The sequence below is a fragment of the Aptenodytes patagonicus genome, chromosome 6, assembly GCF_965638725.1.
Source record: "Aptenodytes patagonicus chromosome 6, bAptPat1.pri.cur, whole genome shotgun sequence".
Lineage (NCBI taxonomy): Eukaryota > Metazoa > Chordata > Aves > Sphenisciformes > Spheniscidae > Aptenodytes > Aptenodytes patagonicus.
The window spans coordinates 2,052,976-2,073,061 of NC_134954.1; the positions used below are offsets into that span (position 1 = coordinate 2,052,976).

Genomic DNA, 20,086 nt, shown 5'->3' on the forward strand with positions numbered 1-20,086 from the left:
GAAATTCTGACATTATTTGCCTGATTCACCCTGCTTTTAGACTGAGTATTATGAGCCTTGGAGCACTGCACCGAATTTGGTATGAGAAGAGACAACCAAACCCTGAAAATATCAAGTGACAGTAAAGGTGTCAGTAAAGAGTGACAGAGGGATCCAGTTTGATTGCCTCACTAAACAGCCCTAGTCCCTTAACTAAGAATAATTATGTCCTGCACCTATGTATTTTTACTGTCATAGTCCATTGCCATGTCATTTGGGATTTTTTTCATATTTGCTCTATTTAAAGAATCTAAAACCCAGAAAAGTTACTTGGCATCTCAGTTGTTTGATACTGACCTGGAAGAAAACACATCTAAGCAAAGAACAAAAGCAGCAAGAGAGACATATTCTTGTATCACAGATAAACAAACAACATGTCTAAGAAGCAGAATTTAAAAAAAAAAAAAACAACCACAAAACAAACAAGCCCTACCAATGAAGTTCATCATGGACTACCTCTACCTCAGTCTGAATTTGCTTCCTGGGAAGACCAAGCTATTTTAGGTTTTAGGGATGGGTGTAAAGCAAAGCAGGCTTCTAGCAGAGGGGCATACGAAACAAACATCTATTCATCCTGCTATTCATTCAGATACATTTCTAAACAGAAGATAAATTCATAACCAAACATTCAGGGAAGAAGCTGAAGGGCTCAACTTCCATCAAGAGAAGCCAATAAGGCAAGCGTTTTGGATAGAGCTCTCCTTCCTTGTCACAATTTGAGCCCTTCCTTCCCACATACCTGTTCCCAACATGTTCATCCATCAGACTCTTATACGTAAAAAGGCTCTGAATCAAAACTTCCATGGTAAGAACTATCTTCCATTCAAGGACCTATTTGGGTACAACCTCCATTTAAGCAAATCCTATCCTCTAACCAGATTAAGCCTAAATCCTACACTGCAACTGCCAGAAGGGGCTCTCTACAAACTACTTCTCACTGATTAATTGGGGATAGAAGATAACTGGTCTGAGTCTTATCAAATTCTTTCTAATGCAAGAAGCAGTAGCAGGTCCTTTCTGGAGGAAAACTCCCCTCATTCCCAAATACCAAATGCACCTCCCCATAACCAGCTAGCTTGAGTCCCCCAGAGTGAAATAAACCCTGCCTGCAGTCTGTACTAGCAGTTTAACCGTGGCCATACAACTTTCCTGCTGGCTACTGAACATCACAAGCACTGGTGGCAAGGAGAGGAAAGGCAATCCCCGTTCAGTGAGGTGCTATGCAAACAAAATGTCCCAGATCATGGCAAAATCTGGCCTTACGTATCTCTTACTAGCTTTAAAAGCGTTACTAGTCACATATCCAGCAGAAGATACCAAAAGGCAAGGAAGGGTATGGAGTGGTTGAGAGAGACTAAGAAACTGAGTTAATTTTCATAGGGCTTCTTGCCTCCATATTCAACAACATCTATGATTTGGACACAAAACACAGTTTAAAAAGTCTTATACTAACACTTTTTCAGGATGAAAATAGAGTCTGGCACTTAAGCGTTACAGTACTCCCAGTGAGTTCTGGGGACAGAGTTTGGAGCTGTGAATTGTACAGGGTATACATGCTCTGGATAATTCAAGGTACAAACTCAAGCATGACGGACATTCGGAAAAGTGGAATGTGAAACTTAATTACAGATAAAAGGCAAAATATGGAAAGTCATCTCATGGTAGCATCATGACAGACGTAAGTCTTAATCTTTCATATGGATTTGTCCAACACACCTCCCTCCTCCTCCCTCCCCAAAATGAACCAAAAACCTAGTAACATGTACACTCACTTCAAACAATGGAGAGGTCCAGGAGAAACTCTAGTTACTCGATTGACGCTAGCACCATTCACAGTGTTGAGATGGACTTCAGAGATGTAGAGAGTCACAGAGGAGGACTGCAATCGTGTTTTCACAACTTCCAGTGGACATGTCAGAATTGCACCAACAGTACCTCCACATCTGCAAAAAGAAATAGGATCATCACATTCTTAACTGCAAAGAAAGTGAAGCACACATTCACATACAATTAACATTATGCTCAACACAGTCAAACTGCAAAAGGTGAAGGAACAACTGGAACATGCATGACAATGCTGCAGTTACTTGCCCTTGAAGGCAAGCAAACTGTTAAGTCAGTTTGTTAACTCCACAACTTGGAGTGAAAATTTAAACAGACAAAAATAAAGTTTCCCAAAGTAGTGAAGGTGCACAGTCTTCAGTACATGCTGTTCAAATCAGTTCTGGAAAGTAGCTCAGTATCTGAAATGTTTAACTTCTTATGGTAAATTTTAACTTTTTTTGAATGTTTAGTGCACTCCTGACCACAAACAAGGTGCCAGAAATACTTAAGGGTAGAAAAGATTTATGCACTATGCACACAGGGCTACATGTAAAAACTAACTGTGGTATGGCAATTTAATAAAATTAAAATACTTATGAAGACATCTTCAAAACCCCATTTGTATTTTGGGCATTGTACCATGAAAGCAACGATTCTCTGAGTGTTTCCTGAGTTCTGCCCGTTACAGCAAGACAGACTAGATACTGTTGAGTAGAACTTGGGAAGACAAAAGAGCTTTAAGTGGCTAACCAGGTGAAGACTTGCAGGTTTTGCTTCAGTCTGCCACTTGTTTCCATGAGCAAGCCAAGGCAAGCCGTGCATGACTTGTGCTGACAGTGGAGTTACTCCCATTCTGACAGAGCAGAACACAGCCAAGAACATACTGCCTTTTAGCAGCTCTGCTCAGAGAATTCTTCTGGTGCTTGTTCATAACCAATTTATTAATATCTACATTCCTATCTGTTTAGCTACGATCACATACGGCCTGTGAGAGAAAAAATATCAAATCCACAAGTTCTGATTCCAAAGACAACTCCAAATTCCTTGGCCTTACCATTACAAGAAAAGTGCTTCTCTTGAACCTTCCCTGAGATCAGTATTCTTCACTTTGCCAAATACTCTTCTTAAAACTATGACCAGGACACTATATGCACCCTTTAAAAAAAAAAACCCACCACCAAGCAAAAACAAAAAGCCCCCAACAAAACAAAAAAACAAACCCAGATATGAATTAGGGTATTAATTAATGCTACCAACAACTCAGTCTGAAATCCACTAACACAGAAATACAATTCATACTAAATTCAAAGGGCCCAGCATTCACTTCTCCGACACAATAACTAGAGCTGGTGATTCCAACAAGATAGTTACCAGGAGCATTTCAAACACCCCTAAAACCTTTAAAAAGCTGTAAGACTTGTTCAATAGTATTTTTGAAATAATGTCTTCCAAAACACAAAGGAGAGTTCAGTACAAATTAGGAGTAATAGCTAAGACTCAAGATCTCCTTAAACTTTCATAGGAAGGTTGCTTTTAGTCTGTTGAATCTCTTCTACTGCAGAGAATACCAGAAATAATGGTAGTTGTTAGCACAGCACTGCATCCTAAAAAACTAATCTGTTTGTATGAATTGAACTGACAATACCAAACAGCGGCAAAGTAGGATAATGTCTGATGATGTTCATTTAACACTGTTTAAACCTAGTGACCTAGAGGTATCCTATTACTAAGACTAAAGGCATCTTGTCCCACCCCTAACTCCAACATCAGACTGAATTCTACTCTTCAAGTTTAAATTGAGGAAAGAAATCAAGTTTCTTTGTCAGTCTGGATAAAGTGTTCTCACAGGAAGATCGAAGACAGTCTTCCAGTGTGTGCTGTACACATGCAGTAACAGACTGATGCAGCTTTCAGAGTAGCATGTTTAAAACACCTCTGAATGAGCAATTCACTTGCTTACTCTTCTAATGGTAAGCCACAAATAGACTTTTTAAAATAAGAGTTGCAGGAAGAGACAGACTAGATGTGCTGATATTTATTTTAGCCAGTGTTGGAAGCAGTAGGAGCCTGTAACATGTTAAGGTTCATGACATGAATACCACATGAGAACCACAGGTAGGCCAGCCCTCAAAACAACTTGATGCAGAGCTTTAGAGCTTGAGCATCTTCTAGCCAGACAGCAAGTGACTGTGTTTCCTGCAGTTCAACAGCAGACACTGCTGTACGGTAATGTGCCTGTGCAGGCAATGTAGGAAGTTGGCTTTAGAGTTTATTTCCTTTCTTGCAACCCCTCTGTTTCTGACCCCCTCGAGCCTACTCTCTTTAAGATCTTTCTGCATTTGATTTTGGACAGGTTACATGAGGACTTGTTTTCAAGTAACAGCAAGAGAAAGCACGTGGTATGGTTTGTATTAATGAGGTAAATACTATGGAAGGGAGAAGAAAGGAGGAAGAAAAAACTTGGCCCGCATTCTTCAACAGGGCTCGGAATTAGGAGCCTTTAATGCTACTGGCTCCACAGCTATGTTGCACTGGAAAAATTTTCCAAAGTTGAAGATTAACACTGACCTGGAGCTTGTATCCTGCATGATCCCCTGCACCACACCCAAATCACCACAAGGGATGCCTGACTGCAACAGCACTTCTGTCAGACATTCACTGTGGATAGGTTAGAAATACTTCATTCAGAAATGGATTACTAGATTACTAGGGAAGAGGGCAGACATACAGCTACTCAATGCTTTTTCTTTTTAAGTCTGCCTACACCAAGCATTGTTCAGTGATAACCAGCTGATTTAACAGCAGCCAGCACGATTTTTACATGCATCATAAGGAAGCAGCAGACCACCCGCCTCCCTTTAAGAACTGTGCACCCTTTACTTGCACCACACTCTGCCATTCAAGCAATTTCAAATAATCAGCCTTCTCTGCAGTTTCTTACTGTTGGGTGGTTTGTTGGGGGTTTTTTGTTTTTTTTTTGTTTTTTTTTTTTTTCTCTTTAAACAGTTTAAGATGTCTCAACTGAACCTGAGAATATTTTGAATGTTTTCCACTAACTATTGATAGTTTGGATTAAAATTCTTCTCTGTCCCCTTATCTTCAAGATCTCAAATTGCTACTTACAAATGAAGAGAGCAGAGAAAGTTTTATAGTGCTATGTGGTTCTGTATTGCTCACAAACAAGTCTGCAAAATACCCAATTTCTACTTCTGTCAAAATGTAATACCTCACTCTCCCAGGCCTCAAAAAGCCCCATATAATAGAGAAGGAGTGAAAGAAAATGTCCCCAAATGTTGAGGAACCAGATCTTGCTCAGTAGTCACAAGATCCACTGAGTTTGAACTGAACCACTAAATGAAAGCATAATCCAGGAACTACACCGATTTATCTAGTTCACTTGAACTTTAAGATAAACACTGCAAGGCTTGACAAAAATCTGTTTATGAGAAACCGTCAGTAAACATAGTTTGTAGGTAAACAAACAAGAGAGACAATTCAATAACTATGCACCCTGTACAAATAAGCAACTTCTAAGCAGCATACCAGCTGTTCTGTCACCAGCATCAATGACAGTGTATTTTACTTAGAAATATATTTCCGGCCTTGCTTATTTAACACACTACTAGAAATACTGTGAAAGAGACAGCTACTTCTTTGTGCTCCAAGTCCTGGCAGGCCATTGACAGACAGCCACCAGCTCCAGCTTCGCAAAAAAGTGTTCTATAAATTGCCAGTAGACTGCCGCCACCATTCCTGCTACCCTACCCACCGGCTCAAATTAAGGGGAGTTTTTTTAGTTTGTGGCTTAACACAAATTAGGGAGTAGCACAGTTTGGAAAAACATTTTTTAAGACTTAGAAAATTATCAGATTTCTTCTCCTCAATAACACAGGTGGGATTTTGTAAACTACTTAAGAAATTTCTACTACCTAAAACCACTCTGGGCTTCAGCATCTCCAGTCATGTACTAGCCCCCAACAACTGTGACTTGTGAGAACACTTACTGATGGGTAACTTCTTCTCCAGGATCAGATGAGTTTCAACTGGTAGAATGAGTAGGTAAGCAGATACACTCCTCTGAGAGTATAAACTGGAAGTGAAGAAGGGCAAAACCCAAGACACTCCTGTGTCTGAATGTTTACAGCAGTTTCTAATGAGTGCTGTTCAGAAGACCACTTGCTCATCTTACCTATCCTGAATTTGACATTTGCCTCTAATCAATGTTTACTACAAGCCTTTTTCAGCTTTGCCAAGCAAGTATAAGACAGACTTGCAAAGCTGACTTTCATCAGAAACACCTGATCATACAAGGCCATGAGAATCCACCTGTAGGCCCCAAGTAATTTGAAGGGCAGAAGAGCAAAGATCAGTAGGTAAATCCACAAAAACAAACACACAGGTAAAAAAGGAAGATTAAAATCCCACTACTATTAACACAGTCAAGTTAGAGAGTTAAGTCTGCAGCTTAAACTGTACAAGAAGGCACAAGAGACATTGCACTCAGTGAAACAGAGACCTGTAGTTATCATCCAACCTGCAGGATTGTGACAAACTTAAAACTACAACAGTAAAACTAAGAACAGTTGTCTGCTTGACATCTCTTGGACAGAAGAATCTAGGAAGATGGCAATGCTCTCCTAAACTGCAGCTTATTCCAGAGAGCACCCATGAAAGGAATTAAATGATTAAAACCCCAACATTTAATTTGATCTCTAATGCGCATTTAGAAGTCCATCACCTCACTGGATTAACAGAAACAAACCTGGAACTATTTGGGCTTTAAACTCTGCTAGCAATTCAATACAGATACAGTACTGACAACCATTTTCCCCAGATAAACCTGTATTATTTGTGAGACACTGCAAGGAAAGAAATACGCACATGCTTCAAAAACCTAATCCTGTTTGGCATTTAAATCCCAGGTTCTATTTCCAGAGACGGCTGCACAAGAAAACCTTCTTTTATTATTGCAAGTGGAGGGTATCTGCTAAGGAATCACTGCCTTTGTCCAGAGTAGTTGAGTATCTTCTACTGTTACCTTACACCCCTGCAAGTAAAAGCAGAGACAGCTCCAGCATGGACATGGGTCTCAACTTCAGCCACTGGACTGTCCATAAATGCTCCAAAGCAGATTAATATTCCAATGCCAGTGTCAGCTGACATAGAATTGAAACTGTCAGTGCAAGAATTTTTTATTCCTTCAGATAATTATGTATTTTATACAAATAAAAGACGAGGCTGCATAGTGCTTGTCTCAGATTCACCTTTCACAGTATTTGTAACCACAGCCTCAAAGACTCAAAGATAACCCTTGACCCTGTTATCTCGGGTCTACATTAATTCGTGTATTTTACCAGCTGTTTCTCTTTCCTGTATGAAAATGAAAGTTCCATGCAAATACTGGTCGCAAAGAGAAACAGCAAGAAAATTGAGCTCAAAACTCTGTCAAAAGAAACAAAACCCAAGCCACTTGCAAACAGAACTCCTTCTAATCTCTTCACCAGTTACTGCAAATTCAGGTCCCAAATCTATCAGCAATTTCATAGAGCAGTCTTACAACACGAGTAACTCACATCAACAGATAAAGTTGCAGGTTTGGATATTAAGTTTACAGTATCCCTCTTTTTTGAGGGTATTTAAGGGCTTTAGCAAGCACAACTTTCAGAAACAGCAAGAATATATCTCATTAATCCCGAATTTTCAGGGTTTTCCTGTTACCGTACTGCTAGACTTGTGTATTATACACCTTTCCATCTTTAGTATTAATATGATGACTAGGAGTACTGGCAGCCAGAAACCCTTAACCCCTTTATTCACCCATTAAGTTTCTTTACTGAAACTTAGAAAGTATAAGTTAAGCTAACATCCTTAAACTAAAAATACTAATCAAACTTGCTATTTCTAATTAACAGTGTAAAAACATAAAATTCCCCTGATGTGCTGGCATATAGAAACCTACAAGTGAAAACAGGAAAAACACCACAAGGCAAACAAGCAGCACTGGGTACCATTATCCAAAACAAACATCAACATGTACAGTGTAGCTTCTATTAGGAACCAGGGTAAATAAATATTTACAATGACATTTGTATTAAGTAAAACCAGCTGAAAACATCGGTCATCTAGAAGGAAATAAGAGAAACACACAAGTTTCACAGTTTCTCAAGTACTGACAGCAATTTCCATGCAATTTAGTAACCTCATGGAGCAAAACCCAAACTACTCAGTGCTTTAAACAAATGCTGCCTTATTCCCCACAGAAGAGTATCAGAACACAAAAATAACCTGAAGTTTGGACAGGAAGGTACTAACCTTCTCCTGTGCCTTACAACAGGAAGAACTTGTTCTGAAAGACATCCAGGGTTATGGCAGGAATGTATTTTAGGGTAGAGGGGAGTCCAAGTGCTTGGCAACTCATTTATGGCTCAAGTGGCTATTTTCTGAAAGGGAGTAAAAAAAAGCCCCTATCATCACACTACCTGCTACATTATTAACTAATATCTTCTAAATCAAAAAACCCCAAGGGTCCTTCACCTTTACTCCATACATTTCAACAGTGTCTGATCTTTCTGAAGAATTCAAACATTTATCTTAAATATATTTCGGCCACTGCAGGGATTTGCCAAGAACCTCTGTCAAAAAGTGATTTAAGTTACAGATCAATTTGAGACAATTCTATAATCAGGACAAATAAACAGAGACTCCTCCCTGTACTCCCTCACACATTAGAAATCAGCCAACTTTCTGCAAGAAGCACCAAGAGTAAAGAAAGAATTAAGAAGTAAACCTGAGACTGTCCAATCCTGATCTCAGAAAAGCAGCTGTCCACCTCCTAATCCAAAACGGTCCCTCCTTTTGCTGAGGAAACAAAGCCCAGGCAAGTTCCCATGCCCTAATGGAAGTTTGTATGATACAGAATTACTGTCATAAGTTTTCTCGAAATGAAGAATAAATCATGAAAACCTGGAAGTTATTTTTGTAGCCAACACCTGAATTTCCATTCGATGTACCAATTATGATTGCAAGCAGGTACATCCAAAACATATTAATCTTCCCTATAAAGCAAAACATTAAGGTCTTTCTACTTTTTTTGTTGCTTTAAGTAGTCCAATCACTAGAAAAGCATGAACTGTGTAACTTACATACTTGAACTAAAATGTTCATCTAAAGCCTACATTTCAATCAGAAGACTTTATAATTTCAGGATGCAGAATGTTCAATTGATTCTGCTTGGTTTGGAATAAAAGCACCTGAGTTTATACTACCAACATGCTGTCTACAGTGACAACAGTTGCTATTTGACTAGGAGATGGAAAAACAGAAGACATGCAAAAAAGCTACAGTACAGAGGAGTTCTAAGCAATGCAACCGAGCAGCTCAGAAGGAAAAAAAAAAAAGAAAAAAAAATCAAGTTTTATCTGAAGCACAATTTTGTATCATGATCCAACAGTACAGGCACCCAGCTAGTTCCTGCTCCCACAAGGACAAGATACTATTAGCAAACAGAGCTGTGGTAACTACACGGTTTGCGGAAACACAGCCTGACAAACAGGGGCATCATGACAAAATAGGAGCTAAGTAAGTGATTTCAAACCTGTCACAGCATGAAACTGAACTCCAGGTACACTATCAATCCATTCAGATACGCTCCCTGCAATTACTCTTCAGTACAGAGTGCACGATGGCAGTTTTGAATATAGCCTAGAAAACCACACTTAAGTGTCTTTAGGTGACAGCAAAGTTACTGCATGGAACCAATTGCTTACAAATTCTATCAGTTAAAACTGCTTTTCTTTAAGGAATGTGTTCTTAAAAGTTAGTAACCTTTTTTTTTTTAATCAAAAAGGAATTCTTTATTTTTCTACCTTATTTCCTGCAAATGTGATGTTCTTCTTATGCTATGTATTTCCTACTTCTAAATGTGATTGCTGTTATTTTTACATATCGAACTTCAGAGAATATCCTATTTAAAAAAGTCAAGAAGGTCCAAGTAGTACATGAGGGGGAGTTGCACGTAACACAGGGATATCCCACACCACATGGCATCATGCTCAGCATATAAACAAAATAGTATTTGTTGATGTATTGGCTAATGCATGAACTAGTCCAGCAAAATCATTTAGATGAGCTTTCTTTTCTAGGAAAAAAAAAACCGCACCACTTCAATGATGGTGCTAGAAACATTAAAGCCATTCCAAAAAGGAATACTAAATTATTTCTTTTTAGACTTAGAACTAGTATTTCTATCACAAAATATTGGTTGTATTTACAATTAACATGCAGTTATGAAACAGAGATGGGAATCTTAAAAATGAAACTACTTGAGTAAAAATTACTTTAGAAAAACAAAGCAAGTAGTAATTGCTGAGCAATTCCCTCACCATCACTGCCCCAGCAGCCAGCACTGCTAAAAGAGTCTATCAAACCTGTTGGGAAGGGGTAAGGATGCAGAGATAGGAAAACAGAAATGAGGGGAAAAAAATTATTAGAAATATGAAACTAACTCCCAACACAAACTTACAACAGCCCAGAAGTATTGCAGTTTGACAGCTGTTGTTGAATTGGGCATGAAACAAGCTAGGCAGCTACAGAAAAATCCCAGGATGGCCCCACCTACTACATTACTAAAACAGCAATGTCATCAGTTACAGTTTCATTACAGAAAGCAGGAATTGAAGACTGAACTTAGACATTACAAAGAAGGCCAGCAGATTGAGATAATCATGTTGTTTCCATACAGTCTCTAGTGAAACCTAAAGGAAAACAAAGCTTCCTTCCCTTTAAGTTTCACTGAAGACTAAAGATCACTCAGGTGATCTGTAGTCCACCATGCTCGCAAAGAAGTCATGAGATGACCCTGAATAACTTTTCTACTGCCAAATGCGATCAAATATACAGTTAGCTGTGCTGAACTAAGGTTACAGGAAATGTGTGGCTGGCACGTGAGGAAATAGCATTCAGCATTTTCCTCACAGTATAACCCCTGACCCAACTGGCCAGCAGCTAACCATACACCAGACTTCTGTGCAAAAAATAGGAATGAACAAGCTGAGCTGAGCAATCTTCATCTGGTCTTAAGTTCTGGGTTTATCAACCTGTCTCTATCACGTGCTAGTTTTGGCTGGGGTAGTTAATTTTCTTCCCAGTAGCTGGTATGGGGCTGTGTTTTGGATTTGTGCTGGAAACAGTGCTGATAACACAGGGGTGTTTTCGTCACTGCTGAGCAGTGCTGACACACAGTCAAGGCCTTTTCTGCTCCTCACCCCACCCCACCAGCGAGCAGGCTGGGGGGGCACAAGAAGTTGGGAGGGGACATGGCCAGGACAGCTGACCCCGACTGACCACAGGGATATCCCACACCATATGGCGTCATGCTCAGCATATAAAGCTGGGGGAAGAAGGAAGGAAGGAGGGGACGTTTGGAGCGATGGCGTTTGTCTTCCCAAGTCACCGTTAGGTGTGATGGAGCCCTGCTTTCCTGGGGATGGCTGAACACCTGCCTGCCGATGGGAAGGAGTGAATGAATTCCTTGTTCTGCTTTGCTTGTGTGTGTGGCTTTTGCTTTACCTATTGAACTGTCTTTATCTCAACCCACAAGTTTTCTCACTTTTACTTTTCTGATTCTCTCCCCCATCCCACCAGGGAGGGGTGAGCGAGTGACTGTGTGGGGCTTAGTTGCCAGCTGGGGTTAAACCACGACGATCATTACTGAGCAGAATCATGCATAATCTCCCCTGTGCAGAGCTATCAAGTTGAAGTGCTATGCGGCATTCCTTCTACTGCTTTTCTGAATGTTTACAAGGATGTGAATTCTGAAGAAAGAAGTACACACTACCACATCTTGGGCCTCCTGCTGCATAATCCCTCTCCTCTTAAACAGAGTGCCAGAAATCAGGGGGGTGAAAAAGCAACCCACATAAGCATTAAGTCAGGTGTGTAAGAGTGAAAACCTGCAAAGTGTGCCAGAAGCAGAGAATGTGCTCATGTCTGTCCAACTCACCCAGACCTCCTCAGAGTAAACGCTACATTCCTCTTCCATCTCAAACACCCCAGTCCAAAGTCAGTGAGTAGAAATGGAAATCTAAGCTTTCAAGCTGTCTCTTGGGATGCAAAGTATGTTCTCAGTCTGCCACTTTGCCCGCTTCCATGCAGCCGTGCTCACTACTCAAATACACTTTTATCATTACGCCAAACAGGATCCCCAGCTTCCTCTTTTAAGCTAGGTGCTCTTCCCACGTTATCCCTGGAGTGACCGCTGGCTGTGTAACAGCAGGCTGTGTAACCACAGACATCCCCAGCATTACAACGCTTAAAAAGATGAAGACAGACTAACACCTGCAAAGGTACAAGAGTTACCTCAAACCTAACCAAGGCTACAAGGGCCCCATCTTTACTTCTAGCTATAGTCTTCCCTCTGATTTCTTCTGTCTTCGTAGGCGGAAAGCTGCACGACCGTGTCAAGCCCCACACCTAAAAGCAGCACACACCAGAGCGTTGAAATGCATTCAGGTAACACAGCGGCCCTTCGACACTGGCGTTACCAGCTAGCCATCTGTAGACTGCCAGAGGACTGGCATGTTTGGGCAGCCTCTCCAATGCGGCGGGGGAGCCCGTGCAGAGGGCTCAGCGTGTTTCTCCACGGAAACGCCGGATAAGGGGCAAACTCCTGGAACGGCGATCAGAGGGAACGGGCTATTTTTAAGGGAAACCTTCACCCCCGCTTTCCCCAAGGGCCCACGTACCTCCCGCACGCTGCCCCTGACAAAACGCAACACCCGGGGCCGGGCCTGGCAGGCACCGCTCGCCCGCGGCGTGCCCAGGCTCCCGGCGAGGGCCCGCGGCGCTTGCCCGGGCAGCCGGAGCCCGCCACAGGGCCGGGCCCAAACGCGCCCGACCAGCCCGGGGCAGGCCCGGAAGGGCTTCGGGGCATCGGGCGGGCAGCGGCGCTCCGGGAGCCCCTCAGCGCGGCCCGCCGTCCCCCTCCCTACTGCGGGGACGCCTTCTCTCCTCCCCCGCGCCCCCTCAGGCACAGAAGAGGGGCAGCAGCGCTCCAGGGCCGCCTGTGCAGCCCTCCCGCCCCGGCGGGGCCCCCGCGACGCCACTGGACGGCCCGCTCCAGGCCGCGGCCGAGCCCCCGGCTCCCGCACGACGCGCGGCCGCCCCCTCCTAGGCCAGGCCGCGGCGGGCGGGCTCAGCGGCGGGCAGGACCCCCGTCGCCCCAGGGAGGGGGGGACGGGAAAAACCCCGCAGGAGCCATTTCCGCGGTTACAGCGACAAGGGCGAGCCACAGGGCGGCACCCACCACACGTCCCGCTCCGCTGGGGCGGCGGAGCCTGTGGGGAAGCGAGAGGGGCGGGCGGCCCCACCTGACAGCCCGCGCGGAAGGGCCGGGACCGGTACTGTGCCCGCTGCCCCGCCGGGCGGCGGCTTCACCTACCCGCCGGCGAAGAGATGCACCAGGGTGTCCCTCTGGCTCATCCTCGCCGCCTGCGCCCGGGCGGGAGGGAGAGAGGAGTGCCGAGCGCTTCCGCCCCGCGCTCGGCCGCGCCGCTCCTCGCGGGGCCCAGCATAAATACGCACCGCGGCCGCGCGGCTTCCTCCGGCGGCGGGGCGGGGCGGGGCGGGGCGGGGCGGGGCGCGGGCGGGGCGGGGCGGGCGGCCTCGCTCCGCCTCCCGCTGGGAGCCGCTGCGGCAAGCGCCGGGCGCGGGGGCCTTCCTCATGAATATGTAACGAGTCCTCCCCCTCCCCCCCCGAAGTAAACAGGGGCCGCTATTGGCTGAAGGGGTGTGACGTCACCGGCGCGCTCCGCCCTATAAGCTGGGCGAGGAGGCCGTTAGCGGTCGTCCTGAGGCGGGAGCTGGGCTTGCGTGGCGCTGCTTGTCTCTCTGGTGTGTGAGGCGTTTCTGCGGGGTCCCTCTGTAAACGTCTCTTTTGGGAGCCTCCCTCCCTTCTAGTGGGCTTTACGCGCAGCCCTCTGAGGCCCACAGCCCACCATGGCCGCTGGCTCCCCTCCTGAGGTGTGTGCTGGCCCTGGGGGAAGGTCCCATACAGCAGCCACAGAAACTATGGGGAAGAGGGGTGTGAAAAACAACCCCTCTGCCCGTGGCGTCCAAAAGCATTGCTATTAGCAAGGCATGTAGTGGCCTCAGTTTTTGATTCCTCTTGTTTTTGCATTATAGGTCATATCCCTGGCTACTGAAGCAATGTACCTCTCCAAAGAAGCACCCAAATACTGGCTCCTTGGGAGTGTTTCTGAAGTGAGTATCATGACTCATTGGATGACTTCTGTTTTTCTTCAAAAATACATGGGTAAGGGAAAATAAATAATGCTACACAGGAGAATTCTTAATGTTATGTATAAAATTGTTGTCCAAGTCAACACTTAGACAATCCAAGCACCTAAAAGCAAATAAATGACTAGCTAAAATCTTCATGAATGTCCACATAATAAATACTGCTTTTTTCCAAAATATAAAGAGCTATTTCATAATAGCACAACAGTTTTTAACCTCTCTATTAATAAAACAAGCATGCATTTTGAAGCGGTCACTTCTTCAAACAAAAACCTCTGAAAAGGTGAACAGATGTGAAAGACACAAACTACAAATGTAATGTGAAATTTTGCAAGAGTGGGAGTTGAGGAGGAGGTTGTGTGGGAGAAGGCTTGGAGAAACATGTGAGATGTGGAAATGCTGGGGGAAAAAGTAGTTGTGAACTGAGACAATGATTTTGCATTGCTACTCCACACAGTATGTAGTTGAAACTAGTGAACAAATGAGTGAGAATTGTTCCAAAATAAAAAGATGGGCAAGGCTTTCAGAAGCCTGTAGTATACATACATGAGAGATGTTAACATTCAAGAAGTGAGAAAGGCTTGTGCAGCTTGGCACAAGGTGTTGCAGGGGAAAGAGTAAATGCATTCAGGTTAATTGGAACAGTTAAATTAATTTGAGAGTACTGGAAAACTCTACCACTGATTTTTATTAAATGCTGCATGAAAGATGGTCATATGCCAAATACTTTGTTTGAGGTCATGAGTCCAAATTTTTTCCAATTCTCTTAGAAGCTTAAGAGGGAAGAGAAGATGGGTTTTTTGCAGGCCATGTGATGCCTTCTAGCATGCACATGTCCCGGTAAACTCAAAAGAAGATTAAATGCCAGGCAAAGACTCTGCTTTATTCTATCTCTGTATAGGTGAACTTCTAATCTGGGAGCTATTAACTTCATCTGGCACTTATGGCTTGCACTGTGACAAATGAAAAACTGTAATTTGATGATTTTTATGAATGCTTATCGTATAGTAAGAATAAGTAGAGCTATTGAAACACTTTATTTACATTATTAGATGTTTTGTAATTTTTAAAAGTATCTTTTTATAGAAAGTTTAGGTATTCCATTGACACATTTAAAAGGCCCGAACTGAAATATTTTCAGTTTTTATTAGGAGTCTGAAGCACTCTTCAAAATTATTTTGCAGCATTTCTTGAGAGCTGTCTTTAACGCTACTTTTTCTTCTGTTCTCCTTGCTAGGCTGGACTTTCTGGCTGGACTGCATATCCCGTCACGTTTGATGGATATAGAGTCTTAGAGTGCATTTCCCCTTTCATCCATCAGGAAGAGGTAGGTGCGGAGAGGAAATGCCATGTGGGGTCACACTTGAGAGCCCAGAACATAAATAAAAGCATCCAAATTGCATGACTTCCCATTTTCAAAAGATTTTATTCATCTGAGACTTTGTAAGATTCTATTTTTCTTCCATAATTTTATTGCAAAACCTGAGTAACTTTCCTGCTGAATCCTCTCTCATTTTTACCTCTTGATTCTTTAGAAATAATAATAAAAAATATGTTCTGTTGGGTTTTGGACTTACTTTTCCTATCCTCTCAGCGTAACTAAGGCCTGTAATAGGACTCAACAAAGTTGCAATAAAGAGAAAAATGTGTGACAAAAAATTAAGCCCTTGTTTCTGTGTTTTCTAGCTCTGAATTTTTCTCAGGATACCATCCACATAGCATGTGCTTCGCTTTTTCTCTTGTAGCCTTTGAACAGAAAACACCCCTTCTTAAATTTCATCAGTGGCTTTCTGTGTTAAAAAAAAAGAGCAGTAGAACAACTTTCCTACCTTTCCTGATACAGCTATTTTTTTTCCTGCTCTTTTATGGCAGCTTAAGGTGGGATAATATATTTTTCCCATGTAGCAGAATTTCTGCTGCTATTTTTCAATTAGGTTTCTAAAAATTGCATTTGTCTTTCTATTCTGAACTACTGTGTTGGATTCTTGCTTTTATTAGGGTTGTAATGACCCGCTATTCTAATATTTATATGACCACATTACACAAGTTTAAAATGTACATAATGAGATCATAACTCTGCATTTGAAACATAGATTTAGTGTAGTCATGGCTTGCTTTGCGCTTTAGTGTTCTTTAAACAAGCACTTGCTATCTTTTGCCAGTGCCAAGGTTAACCCTCATAAAACAATAGAAAACAATTCCCCTGTGAAATAATATTTATACTAAACTACCTATTTTAAAATATTTAACATTCTTTAGATGCTCTGTTTATTGAAGTGATACATTATTCCTTTTCCTGACCAAGCTCACAGAAATATATTTTCTCCCTTCAAGAAATGTGAAAACAGGGTTTATTCAGTTGGGAATTTTGATTCTGAACTATTTTAATCCACTTCTTTCTCCAATGAAATTCTCCTGCTGTGGGATAAAATTATTTATTGATATCATGCTGTAATGGATGTATGTATTACATCCTCATGTGGAGAGAGGGAATTTTGTATTCCTGGGGGACTTGAAAAGTAGGTAGGATCCTTCAGTTTCTGACAAATTCCTCAAGTTGGTGTGAATGAAAAAAACCAAACCCAGAACCAAAACCCCTTTCATGTTGATGATTAGAGAACTGCGGTTGAGGAACAGAAGGCAGTGAGGGAGCTCACCTAAGGCCCCAGCTCAGGGGATCTCACGTGAATAAGGCATGCTGTGTACAGCCTGCGGTGCTCCCGTGAGCTGGAGGCAGAGGCCAGCCACACTTTCAAGGCCTCATGAAGCACAACATGTTATCAACTTGCCGGCCCTGAGCTGCTGAGTAGCGAGATGAAAGAAACCAACTTCCCCTGACCAAGGCAATCTACAGAAGTTGCTCAAAACACAGTAAGAGGCACAGCTGTGGCATGCACGTTTCTTCTTCCTAGGAAATACTGTTTCCTAACCTCTTTTATGCTGCCTTCAAATGACCGTCCCATCCACCGTGCTCTGTTTCTCTCCAATCATCACGGAAAGCTAGAGGAGATGTCTTAAGGTGTTCCATTGAAATGCATGTATTCAGGAATGATAAGATGTGTAGAATTAGAAATTACGAATACTCAGAATTCAGGACTATAAAGTTAAGTTCTTATTCACTTCCTTTAGTCTTCCTAATACTTCAAGAGCATATAGAAGAACGAATGAATGTAGACTATTCACAAAATTGTGGCCACTAACTTAATGTTCTCCTTTTTAAGTATTTTTTTATTCCTAGGAACTTAACCCATGTGACTTGAGAAATCGTCAGAGCACTTTTCATTTGGTAGAACACAGCATGTTTTCTTTAAATTTCACAAACTAATACTTCGTGTAATTGCACTTGGTATGGGCTATCCTGAAGATACGAGGTTCTCCTTTATTTCTTTCAGAAGGAATAAGATTGATTGTGTTGTGCACTGGTCAGGGAATGAGGTGGGAGTGGAGAAGGAAAATGCCTGCTGAAAGGCACAGTTTTCCGGGGCTTGTACCCACAGCTGCTCTGTTGCAGGGCAAGAGTTAGTACAGAGTTACGGCGTGTCTATTCTTGAAGCATTATCACAGATGTTGGGTTTGGGGTTTCCAGGGGATTAAGTATTGGGAAGGTATCCTATTAGGGAATCCTCGCATTTGAACTTTCGTAATGTTCCCCTCTCATGGATGTCATTACAAAAGGAGGCTACGCCTGAATTTTTGCTGCTTTCGGCAGTAATATTATTAGGAATGTTATTTCTGATGTATTTGTTCTTCATCTGAATGCAACAGATTTTAATTTCAGTCAATCACGTATAGCATTTCTGGGCCCAGATTTATTCTCCTTCCTTTCACTATAACTCCCATAGCACAGAGCAGGCATGTCCAAAAGGTATTCCCCAGCACCTTACTTAGCTACTTGCCTCCTCCAACTACCCTTTACATCAGAAGGCAAAGCAAAATGCCTGTATCTTGTAGGATGAAAGTTGTATCAGTGAGAACTAAGATGGCCTTGAAGGTTTATATACGTTCAAGTCTATTTTCCCTGGCTTGTTGGTGAAAATAACAGAGAACTTGTTTTCTTGCACAGTCTTTGTGCAAGTTAGGAATGGATTTTAATATCCAGTCAGTTTCCGGTGGTCCCTTGCGCTGATGGGGTCCCTTCACGTTTATCACCTGCATGTTTAACAGCTACCTTCTTGCTTTAGTGTCAATTCATTTGAAGTGAATAGTAGTCAGCTGTAAGGTGAAGAATTGCAAAAGCATGAGGTAAGGATTACAAGCTAGATTAATTATAAGATGAAAGGCAAGAATTGTGTCCAAGAGTTTTCCATTGAGGTTGCTTGAGCATGGTTTCATCAACTTCTATAAAGGATTTATCGGCTTTGTATCAGAACTTAAAAATGGAGTAGTTCCTTTGTGGAGGAAGGGCCCACCCTAAGGTAAGTGTAAACTTGGAGCCTCAGAGTGCAAAAGTCCTAGATCAAAGAGGAGAGGGAGGCGCAGGAGACAGTTTAGCAAGTAAGGTGGCAGAGACTGTAGGTGGTTCTGTGTGGTAAAATGCTAAACAGTGGAAGTTGCTTAAGAGCCAAATGAGGAAACTGGTGGGAGGGACAAAAATGGCTAACAGTAGCTGGTACTGCAGGGTCAGCTGTGGCTCAGATGAGGCCTTGTTACAAGTACGCTAAGTGAAGTAAAGCCCTAGGGCTTGGCAGCAGCAAAGTGTGAGTGGGGTGTTACTCCAAGGGGGAAAACAGTGAGCTGATCTCACAAGGAAGTCAGAAAGGAGACTTTAAATTACAAGTTTTGTGCTTTGGAAAAGGAAGAGTGGGTGACTAAGGCTTCCTGTTTTCATATGCTTTTTTGTGTTCTATGAAGTGCATTTTTAAAAGTCATTTTATTCAACATTTGTGAGGGGATGAAGTACAGCTTGTTAAACAGCCAGCGTTAATTTCCCTGTAAGTCTGGCTGAGAAATGAGGCTTGACCTAGTGTTTATTAATGACACTGAGAAATTGAACTGCTTCATTACTGCTAATGAAGACCTGGCAGAAGGGTTAAATCTAGATGTAAACTAAGCCTCTGGGAAGAAACTGGATGGGTTTCTTTAGTACTTGGTATATGAGATCCAGACAAGTTTTGTTTTTCTTTTAAATACCATTTTCCTGATGTTTTATCTAGTTTGTTTCCATAAACTGTTCAAAATGGAGGGAGATGATGGTTGTGCTTTCACATACAGTGTTCCTTTTCTCTCTGCTAATATGTTCAGAGAGCCTTTCAATGAAGAGAAAAGAACTTTAGACAAATAAAACCCAAAAACTTAAGATTGTCCTATAAATAACTAGTTTTCTGACTTGTGCGACTCAGACTTGAGTGATAAATACCATCAGCAGAAATGACGGGATTAGTTTTTTTGTTACCAGGCGTTGGGCATATTTTAAGTTGTGGGTCTGGAGTCATAGCAAGGCATTACGAGGAATGCTTTTAGCTCATAAAGTGTGCTGATTCTGAAAGTGAATAAAAGAGTGTTTGTGTACTGCTCTTTTGAAATGGTAGAAGTGAATTGGTGTAATGGTGTAAAGTACAGTAGTTGGAGGACCTCTACTCCATCCTAGCAAAAGCTGACCACTTAACTCTGAGAAATTAAAAAAATGCTGTGATACTCTTCTATCAATCTGTATATGAATATATTTTTAACTCCATTTCACAAATAATGAAGCAGAATGAGACAAGTCAGATGTTTAACTGAAACGTTGGACAGATCACTGATGGATTTAGAAATAATCTTTTGACCAAGAAAGCCAGCAGGGAGACTGTGGTAAACAACTTCCTCTATATTTTGTGTAGGCCTTCTTTTTCCTGAGAATGGAGCAGCCTCTGTTCCTTGAGGACATGTGCATTTGTATGCCTATTGCTCATGCCTGTTTATCTGAAGTTTGTAGCTTACAGAATCTTGT

At 42.3% G+C, this 20,086-nt stretch overlaps 2 protein-coding genes across 3 annotated transcripts in view; one reads left to right on the plus strand and one right to left on the minus strand.

Moving 5' to 3' along the window:
* The window catches only part of SLC25A36 (solute carrier family 25 member 36), a 34,281-nt gene extending 20,830 nt beyond the window's left edge, over positions 1–13,451 (minus strand). The window contains exons 1-2 of the mRNA XM_076340853.1: positions 13,301–13,451; positions 1,812–1,982 (exon numbers count right to left, since the gene is read on the minus strand). Of these exons, the coding sequence (XP_076196968.1) occupies positions 1,812–1,982; positions 13,301–13,341 (212 nt within the window). The 5' untranslated portion in view covers positions 13,342–13,451. The remainder of the gene's footprint in view (positions 1–1,811; positions 1,983–13,300) is intronic.
* A 251-nt stretch (positions 13,452–13,702) lies between these two features.
* The window catches only part of PXYLP1 (2-phosphoxylose phosphatase 1), a 116,675-nt gene continuing 110,291 nt past the window's right edge, over positions 13,703–20,086 (plus strand). Inside the window, exons 1-3 of one of the 2 annotated variants that reach the window (XM_076340849.1) lie at positions 13,703–13,752; positions 14,044–14,173; positions 15,395–15,484. The gene's annotated coding sequence lies outside the window, so the exon portion shown is untranslated. The remainder of the gene's footprint in view (positions 13,753–14,043; positions 14,174–15,394; positions 15,485–20,086) is intronic. The other variant, XM_076340848.1, reaches the window with a different exon arrangement.